At 33.5% G+C, this 26065-nt stretch overlaps 1 protein-coding gene across 1 annotated transcript in view; it reads left to right on the top strand.

Moving 5' to 3' along the window:
* LOC145292193 (cilia- and flagella-associated protein 65-like) overlaps positions 1-26065 on the top strand; it is a 2765874-nt gene that overhangs the window by 2532447 nt on the left and 207362 nt on the right. The window contains exon 36 of the mRNA XM_080138498.1: positions 13914-14030. Coding sequence (XP_079994624.1) covers positions 13914-14030 — 117 coding nt within the window. The remainder of the gene's footprint in view (positions 1-13913; positions 14031-26065) is intronic.

Here is a 26065-nt window from a genome sequence, read left to right as displayed (position 1 = left end):
AATGATGGACCCAGATTTCATCCTGTGTAATCAGTCTTTTGGAAAACTTTGACTCATCTTCTTGGCACATCTCCAAATTCATCCTCAAGCACTCGACGCGTTCTCGCTTCTGGAATGGTGTGAGCAACCTGGGAATCCATCTGGCAGACACCTTATGCATATGCAAATGGTCATGAATGATAGTTTCCAAAGACCCTGTACTAATCTTGACATCTTGGGCTATTTGGCGAATAGTAATGCGCCGATCTTCCAAAATGGCAGCCTCAACTTGACGGACAGATGCCTCATCAATGGCAGAAGGGGGGCGACCAGGTCTGAGAGCTGTTTCCACAGACTTTTGGCCATGTTTGAATTCACGATGCCAGGGTTTTACAAGGTCATATGATGGGGCATTATCACCATAAGTTTCTTTCATTCCATCAAAAGTCTCCTGTGTTGTGCGTCCTTTCAAATACAAAAACTAGATGACTGCTCGACATTCAACAGGCTCCATTTCACACCTGACTCAGTTCAAACACCTGTAAAACAGAAACCACAATTAGTTCAGAGCTGTAATTTGCCACATAACCCGTAGAGATATAAATCATTGCACATGCAAAATTTCAGCTAGATCAGACAACTGGAAGTGGATCAGGGGCATTACTTATTTCACGCCCTCGTATTCATCGACAAGATCAAATAACAGCTGATGTGAAATTGTAAACAAACACAGACGGGATTTGATGAACGACATTATCATTATTATTTAATGTATTTTGCGAATTAATCCATCGGGCAAATTATTCTTCATAATATATAATAATTAATAAAGGATTGATTCTATAATACATACATACACAATAAAGGATTGATTCTATAATCATGATTGCAACGTCTTGTCAGACGAGTGCCACTCCCTCAGACACTTTAAGTCCATGAGCCCAAAAATAACTTTTTTTTTTTTTTAGTCCTATTGGTGAATTCACATGCTCAAGCACGCATGACACTGAAGACGGTCATTGAGATCAATTATTACATGTGTCCAGCATTTCAAGCCTCCATGGGTCACAACTTTTCCATCGCCACAGGACCATTTTCATAGACAAAGTTCCTGAGGAAGTATCTATACACAGATGATGTTACAGTCTTAGCTTTGTACGACAGCTAAGTCTCTCTCTCGGTTCAAAATGTTGAGATCCAGCAACAAGCAAGAGCAAGATAGCCAGCAACAAGTTAAACTGCAGACCAGCTTAATGCAGGTACTGGTCTCCCGCTTTATGTCTGTTTATTCATATTATTAGCAGATGATATATATATATATATTATATATGTGCAGTCCACGGCATATATGACACCTTCAACTATATCGTTATATGCTATGACATTATAAATGATAACATCATATATGATGTTAGAATAAAAAGACAGTAAAAAAAGCGGAAGAGGTCATGAGAGATCATACCCTTTATAAAAACTATTATGACATTTTATTTTTCTTTATAAAAGTAAATAAAATATTAAAATATGTACTTTATAATAATGATAACCAACACAATAAACTAATAATTAATATACATACTATAATAATAAATAATAATGAATAATAAAAATTAAATAAAAATTTATAAATGTTCTTTATAATTAATTTTAAGAATAATCTAGAAAGCCTTTCAAGAGAACATGCAAGTTTCGTTTTTTCAACCTAATAAGAATAATCAGAAAATTCTGTGTAAAAGGATGTGCCACTCGCAATCGAGTCTGTTTCGTAAACAGTTGTCAACGTAGGAGCTAAGAAATCATTTGAATTCCGATAATGTTTCTAGAACGTCATTCCAGCTGAAAGAAACTTCAAAAAGACCATTCCCAACGTCAACTAAAGAATTTAATTTTTAGTAAATACAAAGATTTCTTTATTTCTCATTGACTAAATGTTATATAGTTACCAAAAAGGTGACATGTTATATATGTGTGTGTTTGCGTGTGCTTGAGTGTGTATACGTGCCACTAAAAGTCTATGTAGTTCTTCACTTTCTGAACTATATGTTTTTATCTATCTCTCTCTCTCTATATATATATATACATACACACATGCGTAACAGTCCGTGGTCAGTTTAAGTGTGGATGTGTGCATGTGTCAGACATTTACATAACATATGCATTTATCAACATATTTGTTTTCTACTGTCGGCTGTCTTTTTAGGCATACCTGGAGAATATATCATTTGTCGTTGGTAGAGATGGAATCTGTTGTAACAAGACGTTGCAACGACCTAAGATGAATAATTTATTTTATACATATTTTATTTAACTCCCAGGCATTACATCCAGCGGAGGAGTGATTGACGATCTTTGCTTGGGTGGTTAGTTCTTATACGTCTCATGTCTAAGACTCTCTCCCCCTCCCTTGGGAGGAGACCCCTTTCCGTACATCTTCTTCCTTTGACGTCCTCAATCCAACTCAACTATCTGTCCAGCTAATCAGAACATGGAGAAAAAACGACACATCACTTCTGATCAGTTGTTCAGACTTTCTGGTGCAAACCTAATCAGTCACCGAGTTTGATGTGTATTGACATGTTTTGATAATATATCAAAACAGCCTCATATCTCATCTCTTGTTTACTTCGCCAGATAGATAGATAATTTACTAATCTGATCGGCAACTATATAGCACAAAGTCATATTTTCAAACTCATCTGATTCATTTATGAGCATTTGATTTCAAAGTAAAGAGTTATTTCCCTTACAGTTTAAGATGTCATAAACTTAATATTAACGTTCAAGTCTTGTTATATCAGTACAAACAAAATGTATTTATCTGTAAATGTTATTTAAATGTTTCGTTTTTGTAAAAATAACTAATTTTTTATAACTCGGAGTTGATTGGTTTTATTTACTCATTTAGTTTGTTGCTTGTTCATAATCCTAGACAAACATGTTAAAGAGTGGGGTGTGGTGGGGATCAAAAATGAAAGTAAAGAATTTCAAGCAACGTCGGGTATACACAACTAGTGTATATATATATATATATATATATATATATAACAGACAGATAAATGCTCTCTATTTTAACATTTGTGGTCAGCTATTTTTTTTCTTTCCTTATCTTGAGGCCTGAAGATAGGCATGAAAGGAACGCATATGCTATAGTAAAGTCATATAGATGTATGCGGTTCTCTCTTGATTCGTCTTTTGATAAATTATTGAAAAATTCATGATGGACACATCGAATCTGTGATCTAATCAAACTAAATTTTGTCAGAAAGTTTTGTGTTTCTATAATGTGGCGTACGGGCTGACATCCGACCTCACATTTATAGAAATGTTTCAAATTATGTTTCTGTCCACAGGCAGTTTTGTGAAAATTACAACAAATTTCTTTTGCCTTGCGAATCATCTTTCATTCCTTAACTTCAAATCGTTTCTTTCCGTTATATTTCTGAGAAGCCAATAAGTAAGTATTATAGGCATGAGAATACAGAAACTAAATTAGAATATCGAATCAGGTCCACTGACTGAATCGTCTCCAATTTTTTTCTCCAATGCCCCATCAGCCAAATCTCTCATTTATTATTCCAGTCAACTCAGTTCACATTAGAAAAGTAAATTAGGATCTTGAAAGTTTGGACTTTTCTATTATGTAGTCTTCCTCACATTCTTAAATTTTGAGGGAGGGTATTTCTTAACAATCTTTGTGAAAAAAAAAAAAAGATTTTATTTCATGTTACGCAAATGTGTTATGTACGTTCTGATTTCTTCTTTGGGGGTGTTCGATACGAAGATTAACTGGACCATAAGGAATAAAAACTACTAGATTATTGATTTTGCTGTTCTGAGCATGACACGACTTGTGGTGATGGGGTTGTCTTTTTACGTCTGATTTGTTGCTTCCCACATTGATTAATCTGAAGACACCAAATAAGTAAATAATTTGGGCAGAGAAAGAGAGAGAGAGAGAGAGAGAGAGAGACAGAGAGAGAGAGAGAGACAGAGAGAGAGAGACACACACACACACACACACACACACAGAGGATGCAAGCACTATCTTGTTATGATATTGTTTACCATCTCACTTCTTCAGTTGTGTTTTGTTTTTTGTTTTTTTTACATGGGGGGTCACCACTTATCAAGGCCCGAAGGCCACTCAGGGATAAGGGTTATTGCGTGTACAGTAATCAATGAGATAGTATTGTAGTAATCATTAGTATTGGGGGTTTTGATAGAGTGTCTTACTCAAGGGGGTGGTTTGTCAGGAGTTTGTTTATGTTGGACTTGAAGACGTCCAAGTTGTAGTCAGGTGGGAAACAGGCAAGCAGCAGATAGTTCCACTGGCGTGCAGTTCTAAGAAAGAAGCTTTGCCCGTGGAATCTACGTTTGGATTTAGGCACAGATAAAGAGTGGGGAAAATTATTGACAGTAGTTTCAGCCAGACGTGTTCAATATGAAGAATTACAGAAGAGATGGCAGGATGAAACTTCACCTGGTCGATTGTTTGTTCTACTCTTCTAAGCAAGAAACGTTTTTTGTGATTTCTTATAGGATCTGTGTTAGGCCCATAGGTTAGTTTATAAGAAATTCGCACAAAAGCATTTGCACCCAAAATTAATAGATTGTTATACAAGCTATAGTCAGAGAGCTTAAATTTGATGTCACATTCCTGTCAGACATTTTTATCATTTTGTTGTATATACTTTTATTTTCTCTCTCTCTCTCTCTCTCTCTGTCTCTCTTTCTCTCTCTCTGTCTCTCTCTCTCTATTGGTGCAACGTTGGGACGATCGATCGTTGATTCTGTTTTGCAGGAGAGTGAAAGCATGGATGCTTAACTCACTACATTTTAAGACTGCATTTCGTATGTTTGTTTCGTTTACCTCACAATGAAAAAAAAAAACTCTCCCATAAGCTATTCGACCATGCTGTCTTTCTCTTTGTGTTCTTGTTAACATTTTTTCGAGCTTGTCACGTTTGAATTTTTTTTAATCTCTTTTCATTTTAATATCGATTCCGATTTTCTAATAAGAATGATGTAGCTTGTTTCAAAACCATGAAATTATAACAATTATGTAGACAAGTTGTATTTGAAGTTTTAATGAAAACAAACAAGTAAATTCTTTTTATGATAATCGCATTCACTTGCATATTGTCATGGATCATAAATCCAATGGCAACAACTACTTGTCATAAAGGGTCCTCATGAATTATAATGCTGTCTTTATACAGTTCATCATTTTCAATCCTCTCATAATATTCCTCATCATTAAAACGACAATCCATTTATCTCATTAACCTTTATCTTCCACTTATTTTTTGCCTCATTAGTAAAAATAAAAATTTCAAATTTAATGCTAAAAAAGAATTTGAGTTGAGTTGGCACGTGGATGAGGAAAATGCAAGAAATCTGTGGTAGCTGGGGACTTTAGATGGTAAGCAAAAATGTGACTTTTTGACCGGGTTGATTCGGTTTCACTGACATTCACGCTCTGGATTTACTTCTCTAGACACATGTACTCATGGGACTGGGCAAGTAAAGCTGTCCAACATTCACAGTAAAAATGTTGCTGTAGAAACAAACTCGAACATGTTATGCCTACTTCATCGATTTGTATGCTGACATACACTTCACCACTGTCGCCTCCGATTTTATAATTGGTTTGTTATAATTGCTCTTGCATGTTAATAATCTCCTAGATAAATTGACTGTAAAAGTACTATTCTTTGCAGACGATGTGAAACGCATTACTTAGACGTAACGAATTTCAAGATTAAACAAAGTTTATTCCTGGACTTCAGGTAGAGATTAACTGCTAAACTCTGCATTTCCTTATCAACTCATCATCTGCTACTTCCTTGACTATCGGATTTTCACCTTAACTACTCAATATCCTTACTAATATGACATACTTTGGCAGGGTTGTGATCAGCTCCTTCAAACCAGTGTGCCATTGTATAGAGATAGCAAACAAGGCTAGATATATTCTCTACTTGATCTGGGGATGCTTTCTCAACTTAACAGCAGATATTCTCTGCCCCTTATACATAACTCTGTTACGATCTATTCTTAAGTATGCCATCCAAGAAACTAATCCTTATCTACATCTGGAGCGTGTTCAAGATTAGAAACTAAGGATAATAACTGGACACTTAACACTTACCTACAATGAGCGGCTCCAAAGAGTAAATCTATTCTTATTTGGGTAGGCATAGGGAGACTTGATTCGTGTATACAATATCGCTAACGTCTACCTTTTAAAGAAGTTCTTTTCACTCCAGCACCAATTCATTGCCCCTGGAGGCACCCTCAAATGTTGTATGATCATCGCTTTCTGCTCAGTAGAAAGAAGACAGTGTTTCTGCTCTGTGAAACAATTTTTCAGAAGTGACCGTTACGAATATTATCATATCCTGATTCAAAACGATCTTAGACAAGCATTCGGACTGTGGATATAAATATCTTCCGCTTATCTTTTTATATGGCTTGTTGCACTTTGCTATTGTTTGCCAAATAAACTTGTATTATAATAAATCGCTTGATTTACTGATCATTAGTAGATATGAAATCATAGTAAGGGAAAGGTGAAAAAAGTTAAATTCTGACAATTTTAATAATAGAAAAAAACGGTGATCATTGCTAAGAAATTCACAATATCATTTTATATTAAAGTTGTATATTACAATAACATAATTCATATGAATTAGCATTGCATGACTTTTGTCCTTTCTTTATACTCTTGGTGGCATTGGTATCTACGATTCTTTGCCTGGAATTGAATGAGGATCAACGAATGTTCAACATTTTTATTGCAATTGAAATCAATGAAATCGACCATTTTTTTCATTCAAATCATTTGATCGCCTGCTCTAATCGGGGAACCTCCACTGTGCTCTGAGAGAAGCTTCATACTTCTTTGCAGTGACAGTTCTCAATATATTGTAGTCTACATTGCACTCTAGAGAACCTACTGCTGATTTTATGAAATTATTTTTATATAATAGCTTGAATTAAAGTTTGAAATGCAGACGTCAAGTACCATGGTTCGACTATGCTTTAAACACAAACATTCATTTCGAATGCACCCCTGTTATATCAAAGAACATTTTTCCCTTCCTAACACTTGGGGGGCGTCGATAGTATCACAATCAGCAGCCATAATTAAATTAGTGTTAATAATCTTACAGGAATCGAACACGGTATGCCAGATCAGTATCCACTTCATCACCAACACTGTCAAAAACAAGAATCTTTATTCCATAATGTTAAAGTTTAGATGTAACAATTTAAATATATTTATATAATAATTCATTTATATATATTATCTATTTGTGCTTAACTGTTAGTATTTGTTCAATTCCTAATTTCTCTTTTGTGTTGTCTGTTGCCATGGTTCCTTTGTGAAGAATCCGCATTGGTTTTATTAAATTAGTTTCTTTTTTATTTCTCCATTTGTTTAGTTGTTTTTTTTTTAACTCAAATATCTTTTATTCACTATGAAATGGTATTATTTTCGAATGCATTTATAATGCCAACGCCACAATTGTTGGGAATGTTTCTCATCCCACAAAATGTGATAATTTTATTCTGACTTACATTTCAGTTCTCAGCTTTATCGCGTCCAACCAAAATTAGACAATGGAAATGGAATTAAAACAAATTCGAGTTTGAACTGAAATATTTATCTTGAATTTCATGTTATATGTTTCACAAAAACACTAATAGAACGTAAGAGCTCAGCCTATTAAAGCCTTACACACACACAGTTTTTTCGTTTATTTGTGATTTCTTTTGTCTTTCTGATTTTTTAATTACTATAAATATACATTTAACGCGTTATTGGCTGGCGATTTTTGACAGTTATAACCTCTAGAATAATGACGTGTATTTCTATAACATATGGTTGGTTGCTAATGCACCTTTTGTTTACTATACTGTGTTTTTCTTGATTATTACCGACATATAGCGCTACAACACCTATACGAATACATAAAACATTTTCTACTGTCTAATTCCAAACTCACTTTAAAATATCACGTGTATAACACATTGGATTTTGTAGAAGGTGTATATGAAAGCAGTTCAAAAAAAAAAAAGATGATGCTGTAGATATTACTAAAGAAGAAAAATAGACAAGTTTCAATTCAAAGTAAAACCCGAATCAGAGTCTCATCTTGTTGATCATCAAGCGTCTCCTACTTCTATGACCAATTCTGTATTGTATCCAAGAGGCCCCTTTTTGATTTGTAGCTTAAAAAACGATCAGAAGACAACGAAAAAATATAGATACGTCCAAGAAGAAGACACAGATAATCAGTAATCTGTTTCCTTTTATAAAAAAAAATGCCTCAAACCGGAATTTCCACATGATTGAATTCAGCTTGGATTATGGATTTTCCGAAATGAATTGCAGGCGAGGAAACATAACTCATTGTTTGTCCTTTGTTATATTTTTTATAAACGTTTTTCCGGGCTATTTCACTTCTTTCGGGGTTGATGTGTCCATTTTTTGCCACTTCGGAAAAGTTAAATAATGAATAGAAATACATTCATTCAATGACAGAGGGTTTATATATATATATATATATATATATATATATTGTGTACAGAAAGTTGTTAGTTGAGACAGGTCATTGGTACCGTCGGTTTCAAGCCCGATAATAAGGCCCGTTTAAGGTATCCTTATCGAGCTCTCTTCAGCCAATATTCGTCTATCTTATAACCGGAAGTGTGAAGTATATATACCTCGCGAATCCACGTTCAAATCTCGTTTTGTTTAATCCCCCCCCCCCTTTTTTTTTTTTTTTTTTTCTATCTATATCTATATATATATATATCGGGTAATGTAATACCTAATTTTCAACTTTGAATTATTTAAATTTAAGATCTAATTTCGAAAAAATGTTTTTTTTATATGAATCGATTTTAATTTGAACCCCATTTAATTTTAAAATCTCTTTCCTTATGTATAAAAACTTTAAAATCTGTATTGGTATCGGTTAAAAACTTAAAAATTCGTTTAATTATATCGAACATTTAAAAATTTTCCAAAAATACGTTTAAAGTTTTAAAAAATATTTTTTTAATTATATCGAATCACGTTTAAAAATTTCGTTTAAAAATTTCGAAATACGTTTAAAAATTATTTTTTAAAAACCCAAATCTTTCAAGGTTTGGGGAAGTGAGTATTTATCTATCCTAAGTGATTTCCCTAGTTTATTAACATTATTATATTTTTCTATAGTTTTAAATTCGAAATAGATTATAAATTACATTTATAAAATATAATATATATATATATGACATTAATTAAAAATCTACAATATAATTGCGATTAAAATCCAAGTTTACCGACTAATTATTTATGTATTTACAATTTTTTTTCCTTATATATATATATATATATATATAAAAACCACATCTAAGTGTTGTTCTTTTCATTGATCCAATTTATTAGGAGACCCTTCCTTCTATGTATGCAACTTTTCAAAGCTTCACTCCTCACATTTAAACATTTTATTTTTGGGTCATGAATGGACCGGAGGATGTAGTATTTCTCTGCGTTACAGAGTGAGCATTGACTTAATTCCGGGACGTATGCTGGTCTATGCTCTATTTTTCTCCATTTTATGGAAAAGGGTGTATTTTTTTCTTTAAGCTCCCACACGCGGGTAGCTAATGCTGTATTCATCCTTGTTTTAGCTCTAAAGGAGCTCATATGTGCATAATATCTTTGTTTAAATTGGCCTTTTGTCATACCTATATATATTTCCGGTATATTTGTGGATTGTTCCGTTACTGTGGCCTCATAGACAAGGGATTCAGCTTTACAATTACCCTCCAATGGACAGCTATTTTTGGTCCTGCAAAAGCAGCCTGCGTTATCTATCTTTTTTAGTTCTTTGGATATTATCGACTTTATTGATGGAGCTGTCGAGTAACTAACTTTCACCGTGTTTCTATTAAAAAGTTTATGTAGTCTATGTGTTCTTGGAAAATGTTTGTCTAGAAGGCTAAGAAAACAATGCCCTACTCTAGTTTTAGTGTTCAATGAAAACGGAGGTAAGAACCAGATTATTTTCCGTTTCCTCTTTCGTTTTATATTTTCTTTATTCTGGGTTTGTTGAAATTTTATGTTTTCATTGAACCCACTTTGATGCAGTGCGTCATTATAATATGGTGCTGCTTTCTCGAACACTTCAGCGTTCGAAGAAAGCCGTGAAATCCTTTGGCTAATGTTCGCTACCATATTTTTAAACACTGTGGGTGGGTGGCATGAACCCTTATTTATATACATGAGTTTTTCATTTAGTTTGTGAAAGGGTTTGTGTATTTTCTTCTCGAGATCTAGAGTGGCATCTAAAAAATCTACTCTATCTAAATTTGTCTGTAATTTGTCTGCAAGAACACATAGACTACATAATTTGTCTGTAATTTGTCTGCAAGAACACATAGACTACATAAACTTTTTAATAGAAACACGGTGAAAGTTAGTTACTCGACAGCTCCATCAATAAAGTCGATAATATCCAAAGAACCAAAAAAGATAGATAACGCAGGCTGCTCTTGCAGGACCAAAAATAGCTGTCCATTGGAGGGTAATTGTAAAGCTGAATCCCTTGTCTATGAGGCCACAGTAACGGAACAATCCACAAATATACCGGAAATATATATAGGTATGACAAAAGGCCAATTTAAACAAAGATATTATGCACATATGAGCTCCTTTAGAGCTAAAACAAGGATGAATACAGCATTAGCTACCCGCGTGTGGGAGCTTAAAGAAAAAAATACACCCTTTTCCATAAAATGGAGAAAAATAGAGCATAGACCAGCATACGTCCCGGAATTAAGTCAATGCTCACTCTGTAACGCAGAGAAATACTACATCCTCCGGTCCATTCATGACCCAAAAATAAAATGTTTAAATGTGAGGAGTGAAGCTTTGAAAAGTTGCATACATAGAAGGAAGGGTCTCCTAATAAATTGGATCAATGAAAAGAACAACACTTAGATGTGGTTTTTATATATATATATATATATAAGGAAAAAAAATTGTAAATACATAAATAATTAGTCGGTAAACTTGGATTTTAATCGCAATTATATTGTAGATTTTTAATTAATGTCATATATATATATATATTATATTTTATAAATGTAATTTATAATCTATTTCGAATTTAAAACTATAGAAAAATATAATAATGTTAATAAACTAGGGAAATCACTTAGGATAGATAAATACTCACTTCCCCAAACCTTGAAAGATTTGGGTTTTTAAAAAATAATTTTTAAACGTATTTCGAAATTTTTAAACGAAATTTTTAAACGTGATTCGATATAATTAAAAATATATTTTTTAAAACTTTAAACGTATTTTTGGAAAATTTTTAAATGTTCGATATAATTAAACGAATTTTTAAGTTTTTAACCGATACCAATACAGATTTTAAAGTTTTTATACATAAGGAAAGAGATTTTAAAATTAAATGGGGTTCAAATTAAAATCGATTCATATAAAAAAAACATTTTTTCGAAATTAGATCTTAAATTTAAATAATTCAAAGTTGAAAATTAGGTATTACATTACCCGATATATATATATATATATATATATAGATAGATATAGATAGATAAAAAAAAAAAAAAAAAAGGGGGGGGGGTTAAACAAAACGAGATTTGAACGTGGATTCGCGAGGTATATATACTTCACACTTCCGGTTATAAGATAGACGAATATTGGCTGAAGAGAGCTCGATAAGGATACCTTAAACGGGCCTTATTATCGGGCTTGAAACCGACGGTACCAATGACCTGTCTCAACTAACAACTTTCTGTACACAAAATATAAGTACGCTCTTAAAATTTGGATTTTCCTTTTAATTGAGCACTCTGCTGGAATTCTTTTTCCAAAAAAACTAATCATATATATATATATATATATATGATAAATGCAGGTTAGTTATATTTGAGCTACAAATGTTTATTTTTCCAATAACTTTTAAATATGTCTTAGAAAATAAAAATTGTCTTTATCAAATCTCGATTGTTCTGGTATAATAGATGTTATTTCAATGTGACTTTTGCTTTATCAGCCAGTTGACAACTGTAAAGTATTTCCTTTACTGCTTTATGACATTTCAACTGTTTTGCACATTAATTAATGCATAGAACGTATTTTAAACAATTTATTGCAGATAAATTAACGTTTTATTCTATGCTGAACTGAAGTAACAATTAATACTGTTGTTTTTTAAAGTTGTCATAAACTAAAATTTATTGTTAATAAGTAGGGCTAGGACAACAGCATATTCTTTTTATCGTTATTACTTTCGAGTGTGTATCCGTTGATATATGTTTTTATATAGAGTGATGTGGATCTCGGTTGATTAACTGTGTCTGTGTCGGATATATACTCGAGAGTCAAAACAATGAAAAGAATATTCTGTTGTCATGGCCCTATTAATAAGACTAGCAGAGATACACATAACTTCCTATCATCTTATCTGGTCGAACTCCTTGCCCGAAACAATGTGACTATCTTTCTCTCTAGATTTTCCTGTCTTCCAACAACTGCCTCACATCTTCAGGATTTCAGTTTGCGTCATGTGCAATTTGCTGTATGTATGTGGATCTAGGTCATCCTATGCTTGTGCGCCCGTGCTATGGAGTCCACAGCAATACATTTCTCACCAGCTCTTACTGTCTCCTCTGGTGGTGACTGGCAAATCGTTGCTCCATGATAGTAGATATGGCAGGTAAATTGCCATAAAGTTGCTGTTTTGTAGAATGATCTTGCCAAGATATATTTAATACTATTCATAGCATATGGGGATACATGCCATCTAGCTTTCTTTCCAATATTTTAGTGAGTGTCCAGGTTGAAGCAAAAGATTGAAAAGAAAATTAGACGGTATGTACACCCAGATGCTACGAACAGTGTTAAATATATCTTGGCAAATATCCTTTGCAAATACCTACCCGACGTTATAGGTGGCAACAGTCCAGGATTGCTTCATAAGGCTATACTGTTGGATGAAAGAGACTCATTTCAGACCTAACTTGTAGATGAATGAGAATATAGTCTCCTATAATCTGGTAGGGCCACCCATGGCGGGCAGACTGATGTTGAACCTGAACTGCCTAATTGGGTTCTGGTGATGTTATGAGGAGCAGCATGACAGTGGCATGCCTTGGCGTAAGAAGTAAAGAACTAGTCAACAATAGGACACAAAAGACGCTGAGCAGAAGAATCAATCATGGATCAACGGTCATTGTCGACCAGTCTAATTGAGTGACTACTACGTTTCACTTGTAAACATAGCTCACATAGGTGATATTATCCGAGCTATCGAAAGATTCAATGTGATCTCGAAATCAAGCTAGAATTCCATACCACATTGACTGTCGTGCAGGTAACATGACTTTTAATATACAATAACTGCATACAAATTAGTAATATTTTATTTCCCTCACATATGATATAGACGATATGATCACGTGTGGGAAAGATGATAAAAGGAAGTAACTACAGCCTCGTTTTATGACTTTATAAATAGAAAACCATAGTCAGCTATTGATCTGGATATAATCAAATTGCAAATTCAGGGCAGAAGATAGGAAAACACGAACTCAACATAAGAAAAAACTACAAATCTACCTGGACTACCATTACAATCGACATGTTGGCCTCAATTTAGGACATCAGACAAAATTCATATAAAGATTTGAATTTATTTCCATTTCCACTAAATATATTGAATAAGATGGCATTTCTTGTAACTCAATTCAAATGATACCGAGTTCAAAGAATCAATATGGGTTAAGTTTGAGCTGATTTTCTCAATTGTGTCTATTCACTGACATGACCATTGTGGACAGTGGTCATGTTTATCTTTAAATCTTCTTAGAAATTTTAAGTCTTTACTTTCGTTTCATTTCAGCTTCTATCAGTAAATCCGGTCAAGGGTTTGCTTCAACCCAAAGAAGGTAAACTTTGTCAGTTATCCTTCATGGATTGTGGATTGCCTGGGTTTTATGATATTGATCTTATTTGCGAGGTAAGTTTGGCTACAAAGTTGTTTTCCTGCATGCAAACATTAAGCAGTTTTATTTCATTTTTCTTTTTAATCTTCAGATTCTAAAACTATATTTTATTTTTATCTCTTAATTGTTTTTTTTAAATTTTAGCTTAAAGTTTCGTTTTAAAGGCAAAGTTTCAGTTGGGTATTTTCAATTTAAATTATGCTTATTTTAAAAATACAGTAATAAAATATTTTGGAGATCAGTTATGCTTATTTTTTATTTCATATGTTATATGAAAGTAAATTTGAAAATATATTTACTGTATTTTATTTATATGTGGAAGCAGGTGAGGTTTAATGTCATATATGGTGTTGGGATAGATCAGTTTTTTTTCTGTGCTACTGACTGTAATGCATTTATGCATATTTCATATATATTTATATCAGAATAAAACTAAGCATAAGCACAAATTTTTAACTAATGAGGCCTAAAGCCACTCGAAGACAATATTTAATACAATAGATGGCTCGTCATTTGAATGATAACGAATAGCATGATAATACCGAAAACGATGTAAGGAATGATTAAAACATGACTCATTATGAAAACGGTTTACAACAAGTGTTTGTTAACATTGGATCTGAAAATGGCTGTGTTGTAATCTGCAAGGAAGCAGTCCCATAGTAATCTGTTCTACAGATGGGAAGGTCTTGGAAAGAAACTGTTTATGGAAATTCTGTTTGATACGCAGCAGAAAAAAAATTTCTTTGAAGTTGCATTATTAAGACAAGTAGTTGCTGTGAATGTCTTATAAGAAAGAAACAGAGATTGGAGCTCAGTCAAGCCTCTTCTATGAAAATAGCAATAGAATAGCGAAAAAGAAAAATATTTCAAGAGAAAGGACTGTAAATGAGAGAAGAGATGATTCCCCCCAAATGTGACAGCAGTACCCCATATTAGGACGGATCTTACTCATATAAGTAGAGAAGTGCATCAGCAGTCGGGTACTTTCTGCGAGAAAATCAAATACAATGAATAAGAAGAGTGGTCATACGAATGCCAAGTGTGCATAACTCCGAGAGGTAGACTCTCCTGGTCTTTAGGGTAAAGGAAAGAGTTCATTGTTATCCGTAAGGTGGGCACAGCACTATTTTATCACTTTTTGTATTCCAATCTATGCCAAAGTGTACAAAAAAAGACAATTTTGAAATCCATGTTAATTTTATTACACTTGCTTTAAATGTCTTCAAATGTTAAGCAACATAAGTAATTAGGGGTGAGTTTCTTTTATTTTTAGATAATTTAAACGATTTAATTTTCACTTGAGACAATGTTTTCATTTTAAATTGATCACAATTTGTGCCTCTGTTCAATCAAGATTATTTTTATGCTTTGGTTATCTCTCTTTTTAACCATCTTCTCACCGTTAAGAAATCATTGCAAAAAACGTCAATACAGAGACCAATTTCAGCCTCTGAATTTTTGAGATGAGGATTGATAATTCGGGTTATCTGGATTACTATTCTCATCTTGAGTTATTCGCACAACCTTTCGATTTATGTAACCTCTGAGCTTCTCCAGGTATATCTGGTCGAACTCAGGAAATGTGCATGGAATTTTATATGTAATCTTTCATTTAATCCACCAGGAGAGCATGTTCTCGTTCCATCAGCCACAACTGGATAAAAGTTCTAAGTAATTCATAAATGTATTTTTAAATGTCACTCAACCTCCAAAAAACTGTAACTTACAATTGAATTTTACCAAGTACTTTATCCACTATAACAGTAGTCATTGTACAATTACTTAGGCCTTCTATACAATCAAAGTTGATAGAATAAAGGGTTTTGTTCGAAATTCTGTGCAAATTTCCGAGTTTGACAGCATGATTTCCAAATTTGATAAGGCCACAACGTTGTGAGAATAGCATTCCAAAGGAGACCAGTGGTCCAAAACATCCAAATAACACGGACGGGTCAATTTCTATTAAATATTTCTCTACAATTATTTATTCATCCACTTCAATTTTAACATTTTCTATGCTATTGTTGTCTTACTCTGATTGGACAATTTTTATTTATATATATATATATATATATATATATATATGTGTGTGTGTATTTATGTATAGTGGTCCGGTTTTAGTGGTCACAATTATAAGGTAAAAGTACTGGGGTTCACTGCGAGTGGTTAAACTATGAGTGTACTTTCTGCTTGAAAGTAGAAATGTCTGTCATTATATAAGCCAGATGAATCCATATTGCCCATGGATATAGGTGTGTTAACTACCCCAGAGTACCCCCACCTCAGAAGATTTATTTCCCCAAAGTATTCTTAATGTTTTTCTTTATCAGGTTGACTTTCAAGGGATCCATCAGTTTCCTTTTTCTGCCGGAACAACGTATTTCTGTATTAAATAAATAAACGCAGCCTAAATAAATTAATTTGATAAATTTGATTTAAATAAATCAAACGCGTCCTACAGTAGGTCTAACATCTCTTCTGGCAGAGTTTCACTTGACTTATCTAAAGTGCGTCCTTCCATCATGTAGAACATTCCCTGTTCCCAGAAAGTCTTATTATCCTTGTGCATCTGCAAGAACATTTTTTCTCCTGGCATGGGAACAGTTGTCTTTGCAGATTTTATCTGTTTTTGGCAATAATCTGCCAAAGACTGGCCATGCTTTTCTAGCAAACATCACTTCCGCCGGAGACATCTGGGATGGTGTATTCTCGTTAGAAGTTATGTAGTACAACTTAAGAAATTGTTGCAAAGCATTTTCAGATGGAGTGTTCTTCAAGGTGTCCACGAATCTTTCTGCCTGTCCGTTTGATTTTGGGTGGTGTGCCAGAGTTGTGATGCGGTCCATTTGGAAGTTCTCCATAAACTCTTTAAAGTCTCCGGATGTAAATTGAGTGCTATTATCTGACACTAAACAATCGACCACTCTGAACCGTGCAAATAACTCATGAAGAGTTTTTATAGTGAAGTCAGTAGTCGGACTTTTACACCTAAAGACCTCTGGCTACTTGGAGAAACTGTCCATTACTATGAGGTAGTACTGTCCAACAAGTGATTTCGTGTAGTCCATGTGTATCCGTGGCCACAAGTAGTTCACTTTGAGCCATGGACTAAATTGAATTGGTGCAACTTTAGCAGCTAGTACACACCCCCTGCATGCTTTCACCTTTTCTTCAATATCCTTGTCTATATTTCTCCAATACATGTATGAACGCATTACACTTTTCATTCTGGTGGCGCCAAGGTGTCTTATGTGAAAATCCTTTAAGATTTTTCTACTCTCTCCTGATATGATAATACCTGGTCGCATGTTGAGAAAATCTCTGTTACTTGTTCATCAGTCTGCAGTTTTTCCTTGGTTTCTCTTATAAAGTCGTCACTTTCGGCTTCTTTCTTTATATCGTCCAGGCTAACAGAGAGTTCTTTCATAGTGTTGCATAGGATTGAACTGTAATCTCTGCCTGATCATAGTGATGCAATCACAGAGTCTTCTAGTGGTTCACCAGTTCCTGATATTAACCGAGATAGGCCGGCTGCATGTTCTAATTTCTTTGACAGAACGAACTCCATATCAAATTCGTAATTCAGTAGGATTATTCCCCATTTTTGGAGCCTGTTCGCCGTATACACATACGGCGAACAGGCTCCAAAGATGGAGAAATATGGGCAACCCTTTCTTCAAGCCAAAGATAGAGATCAGCAGCTTGTGATATGTTTGTAATTAAGTGTCATCCATGCAGGTATATGTAGAATCTTGTTACCGCGAAAATGACACTTAAGGATTCTTTCTTTATCTGGGAATCATTCCTTTCTGCAAATAGTAGGATTCTCGACAGATTTGCTGTAGGTTTTGCAGATCTGTCTGGCATTTTATGCAGGATACACGCACTGATTCTATATGTGCTCACATCACTTGCGACGATAATGTCTAAATCTGGGTTGTAATGAGTCAGGTATAGTTCCAATATGAGCACCTCTTTCAGCTTTTTGGATGCCATCTTGCATTCCGCAGTCCAGTTCCAAACCTTGTCCTTCCTAAGTAGTTTGTTTAAAAGTGCGTGCAATGTGTGCATATTAGGAATGAAAGATTGGTAGTAGTTAACTAAGCCTAAAAAACTTTGAAATGTTGTTATAGTGTTTGGCTCAGGCATATTTTTTTTTATTGCTATGGACTTTTCTAGATCGGGTCGTCAACCGTTTTTATCTATTATCTACCCTAAGTACTATATTTTGTTAAAGAAAAATTAATATTTAGTGTCTTTAAGTGTGAATCCATACTCATTTATCTTTTCGAATACCTGAAAAAACGTGTTTCCTATGTTGCTCTATAGTTTAGCTTTTCATTAGAATATCCTCCAAGTATCTGACAGAAAAATCAAGGCCACTCAACATTGTATCGATTATTTCTTGAAAGATAGCTGGTGCTACTTTGATTCTGAAAGCTAACTTATTGAATTCAAATAGTCCTTTGTGAGTAGAAATACACAAATGTTTTGAGCTTTCTTCTTCAACAGGAATTGGTAAGGACGCTTCCCTCAATTTAGTTTAGTCAACGCTTCCTCGGAGCTGTGTAAAGGACATGATGATCCATTAGTGTTGCATTCAACCCAGACAAGAAGTCTGCACAGCCTTTGATATCTTTAAATTTTTTCTTTACATACACAGTGGGGAGAGCCTACTTGCTGTAGGTGACCGTGGTCAAAATTCCTGTTTTAACGAGTCTGTCCAGTTCTTCCCTGGTCTTTTGCATAGAGGCAAAGAGTACGCTTCGTTTCTTTTTGAAGACTGGGGTAGCATTATCTTGTAATTTGAACTTCGCTTCCATTTTTTTACAGCAGTCTAGTTTTTCAGAAAAAATATATATAAGACATTGGGGAACAACTCTTTCAGGTCTTTTAGTTTTTCAGCGTCGGCTGTAAGGTTATTCACTTTTTGACAAAAATCGCTAATGAGCGAGTCCCAGAGTTCAAATTTTTGGATCCAGTTTGTACCAAAAAGGTTTTCAGTGTTTCTTAACACAAACATCTTCAGTTTCAGTGCCTTATCCGTTAACGTTACATTAGTAGTAATCTCATCTTCGAATCTTATTCTTTCTCCAGTTACTGAAGGAGCAACTTTCTTGGTTCTTATTATCCTCGTTTTCCAATTTTTCACCAAGTATGGTGATTTATAATAGACAAATCTCTACCATTGTCAAGTTGAAATCTAACATCCTTGTCTCCAATTTTTACCGTACAAACTTCCATACATTTTCGCCCCCCACCCTTTCAGTCCTCAATCCATTTGTAAATGCAACTCAATGAATGTGAGTTCATTCATTTTAAAAAATCAAATATTTATATTTTATGGCCGGGACTTGATTTGTGAACTTTCAAAGATTTTAAGAACCCTTTCATGGGGAGCTTTTCAAAATAATTAAATACTTTCATGCTCTCTTCATACCGCCAAATTTCTGAATGAAGATAATTGATCATTTTTGTCATCTCAGGTCGACAGTGTAGCTCCTTATTGGTCAATAGTTAAGCAGCCGCCAATAGCGTAGTGGTTAGGAGCCTTGACTGTCGTACAGATGGTCGGGTTTCAATCCTGGCTTGAGGTAGTTGCCTGTCTAGCCGCACTGATGAGCTGTGAAACAGCGAAACAGTACTGTATATGGATGACTATATATATATATTGATTCTACATCATTTTTCACTTTTTCTGTGGGTAAATTTATCCCAGTAAACTATTGACCAATATATATATATATATATATATATATAGTCATCCACATACAGTACTGTTTCGTTGTATCACAACTCATCAGTGCGGCTAGACATACACCTTTTCCCCGCCGTGGATCGAACCTACAATCATCGCGTTGACAGTCGGTGGCTCTAACCATCAGAACAAGAATCAGTGCCCGTAAATATTTCTCCTCAAATGCCTCTAAAATTAGCATTTACCCGTCGCAAAGTGCTCGAACTTATATATATATATATATATATATATAAGTATGATATTATGACGTTATAGAAAAAGAAAGAAAAACATTTAGCCTTTTAGGAAATTTTCAACGTTTCGCCCTATTTGGGAGGTGGGGGCTTTTCCAGGAAATGATAAAGATGATTAGGGAATAAAGCAAAATATACCATGATGAGCAGAAAGACCTTCGTCTATATTTCTTCCTTTTTCCATATATATATATATATATATATATATATATATATATATATATATACACATACATATATATATATGCACATACATATATATATATATATATATATATACACATACATATATATAGGATTGTATAAGATAAGTTTCTTGCTAATATCTTCAAAGATGACAGACTAAATACTTATTTCATCTGACTACCCTGTGATTCCTTCATATTAATTTCTAGATCTTTACTGTTTATACATTTAATATTTATTAGCAGTCATTTGATGAGATCAATCAACTACCTCAATGCTACACGCGCATAAGGACATCTGACCTTTATATCAATTCATGTCTATCAAATTAAATAATCTTACCAAGCATTTTCCATATAACCTAATGTCACTGAATAGATAAATGACATTTTTGCTTAAAGACGCAAATTACGTTAATATACTCGCTATAAATAAAGATCAGTAACATTTTAAAATATAGCAACTTTGTCCCAATAATAAAATATATATTTTTTTAAATCCCCCAAATGAGTTAAATTATAGTTTAATCTTTTCATTACGTTGGATTTTTAATTTGTACAATTGGATCAATTAAAATATTATGTGTTAATGTAAAAACTCTTGTACTATTACGGGATCTTCCTTCGTGAATATCTAGTGGCCTTATAGGTTCCAACAGGTTGAACTAGGTCACCGTTGTCGTCTTAAGTCTTTGTAAGTGAAAGTTGGCATAGGATTAAAAAGATGAGCACTAATGCTGCGCGTATTATTTGGATTCTTTGGTCTACTGTTCTCATCTTGAGTGTTATTTTTATGACGGTTTATTAGTTTGCTCTCGTTCCGTCAGCCATGTCTAAATGAAAGTCCTAAATAATTCACAATTGTAATTGTCCGCAATGACCCATGATGCAGTGGATAAAGTACTTGGTAAAATTTAGTTGTAAAAGTTAAACTTTCAACCTCCAGAAGAGTGTACCTCAGTGTGGGCGACACTGAAAATACAATTGCGAATTGGTTAGGACTTCGACCAGTATAGCTAACAGAACGAGAGCATGCTAACTCCGTGAATTAAATAAAAGGTTCCATTAGAAATTTCGTGCAAATTTCTGAATTCGATGGCAATATTCCGAAGATCGATAAGATACACCTAAAAAGGGTCGGGTTACATCGAGCGAAATGTTGCGAAAATAACACTCAAGATGAGAACAGTAGTCCGAAGAATCTAAATAATACAAATAATCACTCCGCATCTAAAAAATTCAGAACCGTAATTGTAATACTGAATATTCAAATAAAGTTATTTGTCATCCAATTTCTTGAAATGTTGTGTCAATAATTTAAATTATTAGTAAATGATGCTTATATCACTGGAAAACTCGATACAACATTGCGTTCTTATCGGTGTGTGTACTTAGGTTTATCAGTAATACTTAGAGATATTTGACCCAAACTGATGGCAAAATGTCAATGCTGTGTTTTCGCTTTCTTTCCTCAATGCGGTTTTCCAAAACCATTGTAAATCATTTTACTTTTTGGTAGCAGGTTGGCGTAATTTTATTGAAGCTATACTAAAAAAATTAAAAAAAACAAACAAGTTTTAAGAGAGCGACTTCATTATCGGAATGTCACTGCTCATTCATGGTTTAATTTTAAATCAATGCTTGCAGTTATCCAACCATGGAAACATGACAAGTTTGCCGAGGTTAATTTTATTGCGATGGTTTTGTTCAGAATTTGTCACAAGCTGGAATAGCAAATATTCCTGCCGTTTTTTACTTTCATTATTTTTAATTCATGAACGCCAGTGCAAAGGATGATGAGAAAAGTTTTTTTTACCCTTTTTTACTTTAAATTAATAAAAAAAAAAAAAAAAGATTCTCTAAAATATTTTTATGAAATAAAAAAACATGCACGTTTTTATATGGACAAGCTGATGGAATAGGATTGCATGCAATGTGTCAGATAATGTTTTCCTTGACAAGTAATATTTGTTATTTTTGTATTTTATTAATACTTTTATCTTTTCATGTTCATTAATTTTTATCAGAATGTTTTAATAATCCAGTCTTGAGGTGTTAACACATGCAAATTTGGAATAAATTATCTTTGAACAAAACTGAACATTCAATCATAGCTTCAGAATTGATCTATTTGGGCCATTAAACTACGAATCATAATTAGACTAGATTATTCTTTGCAATTTTGTTTCTCTTATCATGCGATTTCTGTAATTTATGCAAAATTGCATTATTAAAATTTTCTTGCTAATTTTGATGAATGCGATTACTTAGATTTTCTGGTCACGTGTCGTTATTTTTAAACTTATTTTATCAGCAAAATTTTTATTTGCATCCTATCGCCACAATTTTGCATCTCTGTGGTATTTTACAAGTATTTTAATAGAATGTGCTCTGATGAACTCATTGCTCTTGTGTCCCTTTAACATACATATCCCTGACAAATCTGCTTAGCAACAAAATCACATCCCTTCACTGTTGAGGTCTCCAAATCCTAGAAAACTTTCTACTCTTATAGTTTCTTCCCTTGAACATCTAGACTTTGGAATTCCCTTGCTGCTATCTGCTTCCCTGACTGTACTGATACATGTTCCTAAAAATATATATTCCATAGTTCATAATGATGAAAGAATAAAATACATGATATATCATAAAATTAAATGTCATGGAGATGGGAGAAAAAAAACAAAACAAAAGTAAATACAAATTAAATACGAAACGGTGCAGATTTTAAGACTAAATTAAAATCTTCATTTTTTTCTGAAGATGCTTATTAATCTGAATAAAACCGGTAAGTCTCTAGGTTTTTTTTTTTTAACATTCCTGCCAGTGTTTTATTTGTTTTACCTTTTGTCCTATACATATATGAACATACCTAATTGTTTGTGTGGGGAGATATAAACATATTTATATACATATATTTGAGATATATTATTCCAGGATAGTTTGGATTTTTGTGCAGTGTCATTCGTCATCATGATAATGCTAGACCTTATGCTGTACACAGGTGTATTAGTCTTGAGACCGACTGCTTTCAACAAGGAGGTCATATTCTTTTGAGATTGACATAAATTCCATAACTTTTCAAAAAGCATATGTGCGTATCACACAAACATAGAACCTCACACAGCTGACATTACATTATATGTATATAGTCATCCAAACACAGTACTGCTTTGCTGTATCACAGGTCATCAGTGCGGCTAGACAGACAACTACCTCAAGCCGGGATCAAAACCCGACCGCCCAAACGACAGTAAAGGTTTATCACCATTACGCTATACGGGTAGTGAATTAACGATGTTTTGACATCGTCCAAATATTTATGCTCGATTTGTTTACAAAAAAAAGCATCGCTTAATACGCTAATGGCAGTTTGTATATCACTTCTCAATATGCTCAACCCGAAATAGGGAGCATTATAGTCATCTACATAAGGTACTGTTTCGCTGTTCGTAATTTTATTAGTCGATTTCGTGATTGAACGTGCTTTAAGTGATTACCCAGAAAAACTGTCGAATCGTAGATTTCCAATTCTTTACCAATTTGTGACCCACAATCGTACATTGCTAAGGAAACAATTGTACGCAATCAGAATTTCATGTAAAAATTGAATAATTTATGCAGATTGACTTTCACCAACCTTTCATAGATTTCTCATAAATATTTTGAATGAATCTTAACTTGAGCTAAGAATAAAATGTCTATGGAACTTTGGTCATGTTACACCAAAGCGGAAAGCGTAGGATTAACCTCTCACCTTTTGTGTCAGCTTCATAACTTCCATTGTCATCATCGATGGGAAGAATTTTTCTCATGAAATAATGTTATCATTATTCGATCGACAAGTTAAAATATTCTGTTATGAGGGCAGAATTGCATTGTTGATGTCAAATAAGAAGAAATTATAAAATGGATTTTCAACTCAATTTTCAACAGATGTTTTGTCAGTAAAAATAGTTTATTTTGTAATACAAAACACAAAAATAAAAATAAAAGTTATATTTTGTAAAAGTTTTAAAAAATATATATATATGCGGTAACGGTGGTGATAACTTCTTATTTTAATGGCGAATTTTTTTTCTGTGAGAAACACTGTAAGAAGTATTAAGTTTGTGTACTTGCTAAAATATTATAGGTGCTTGTTAAGATAGAGGCGACAGATCGACTTTTTAAAAATATGTCCCTTTAAACAAAAACAACAGTACTTAATTGTCATGTGGATAATAGCAATGTATCAACATATTACTAAGATTTATCGAGTAGAATAATTACTATTGTGTTTTTAGTAAAAAAAAAAGAAAAGAAAAAGTCCATCGCTATAAGGTTAAAAGAGTCTGTCAGTCATTAAAATAACGAAAATGGAGATAAGTATGTCCCCTGTATTCGCAACACCCATTTTTCTGTAAAAATTACTTTTAACTATAAATGATTTTCTACTCGATGAATTTTCCTAATTTTTGGATATGTTACTATTTTTAATATGACAAGTAAGTACTGCTGTTTATGCTTAAAACTACATACTTAAAACAAAACGATCTGTCTACGATCTTAACAAGCGCCAAAAATAATGTTTAATAATTTAAAAGAAACAAAAAATAGGAGAGGATCAGAAAATTCTTATGAAATTTTTAATTTGATTTTAAATTATGTATTTTCAAATGAGTTTACATTATTTAAAGACCGTTTTTCACTCTGTCTAATCGTTTAAATTACAATCGTTTTAAAACAATTGTCTTCTTTTCAGAACGTTGAATACAAGATCGACAAAAGCAAATTCGCACAATTTTCTTATTACAATTCAAGTTAGGCTGAAAAGCTTCTGAAGCAGCTCGCGGCGATATCAAGGAAGCATTTGACCCAGGAACCACTACAGAACGCACAGCACAATGGCGGCTTAAGAAATTTCGTAGCAACGACGAGAGTCTTGAAGATGATGAGCGTAGTGGTCGGCCATCGGATGTTGACAACGATCAATTAAGAGCCTTAGTCGAAGCCAATCCATGCACAACTGTTCGTGTACTTGCTTCCGAATTAGACGTAACGTATACGACAATTTTTAACCACTTGAGAGAGACTGGATCGACAAAAATACTTGATAAATGGGTGCTTCACGAATTGAACGATAACCAAATTAAACACCGTTATTAAGTGTCATCTTCTCTTTTATGCAACAAGAACGACCTGTTTCTCGATCAGGATGTGACTTGTGATGAAAAGCAAGTTCTTTACAACTACTGCCGACGCTCAGCTTAGTGGTTCGACGCCGACAAAGCTCCATGACACTTTATGAAGCTAGAGTTGCATTAAAGGAAGGTTATGTTGACTGTTTTGTGGTCTGCAAAAGGTCTCATACATTAGTTTTTTGAATGCAGGCGAAACCATTACGGCAGAGAAGTACTGCCAACAAATCGATGAAATGTATCAGAAACTTTGACCACACCCAACATTAATCAACAGAAAAGGCCCAATTCTCTTCCACGACGATGAGCAGTAGTGTGAACACTGCCGAAGCATAATTTTTCCGATCATTTTTTGAGGGTTGATGTACACAAGTAACTAATAATTAATCTCATAAAATTATTTTACAAAATGATTTGAATCAAGTGTTTTTATTAGAAAAATACTGAGAGACATGGCATCATAGTTTTAATGTTTTCTATTAACTTAATGACATGTTACGTTGCATTTTATAAAAAAAAAAGAGAATTTTTCTCCATTTTTCCAAATTGGTTTTATTTCTTCATTTTCTAGCTGATTCAAACCAGCGTATTTTTATTTGCGTTTTGTAAATTCGCTTAAATGGCGTCTGACAACTTAAATAAAACAAACTCTTTATTTTATATTAATTTTTTGTCATCCTAAAACTGGAG

This window comes from Euprymna scolopes, chromosome 13 (genome assembly GCF_053919585.1).
Source record: "Euprymna scolopes isolate OS-2025 chromosome 13, ASM5391958v1, whole genome shotgun sequence".
Classification (NCBI taxonomy): domain Eukaryota; kingdom Metazoa; phylum Mollusca; class Cephalopoda; order Sepiida; family Sepiolidae; genus Euprymna; species Euprymna scolopes.
The sequence above is the reverse complement of the archived record's forward strand: the minus strand, read 5'-3'. Positions and strand labels throughout refer to the sequence as shown.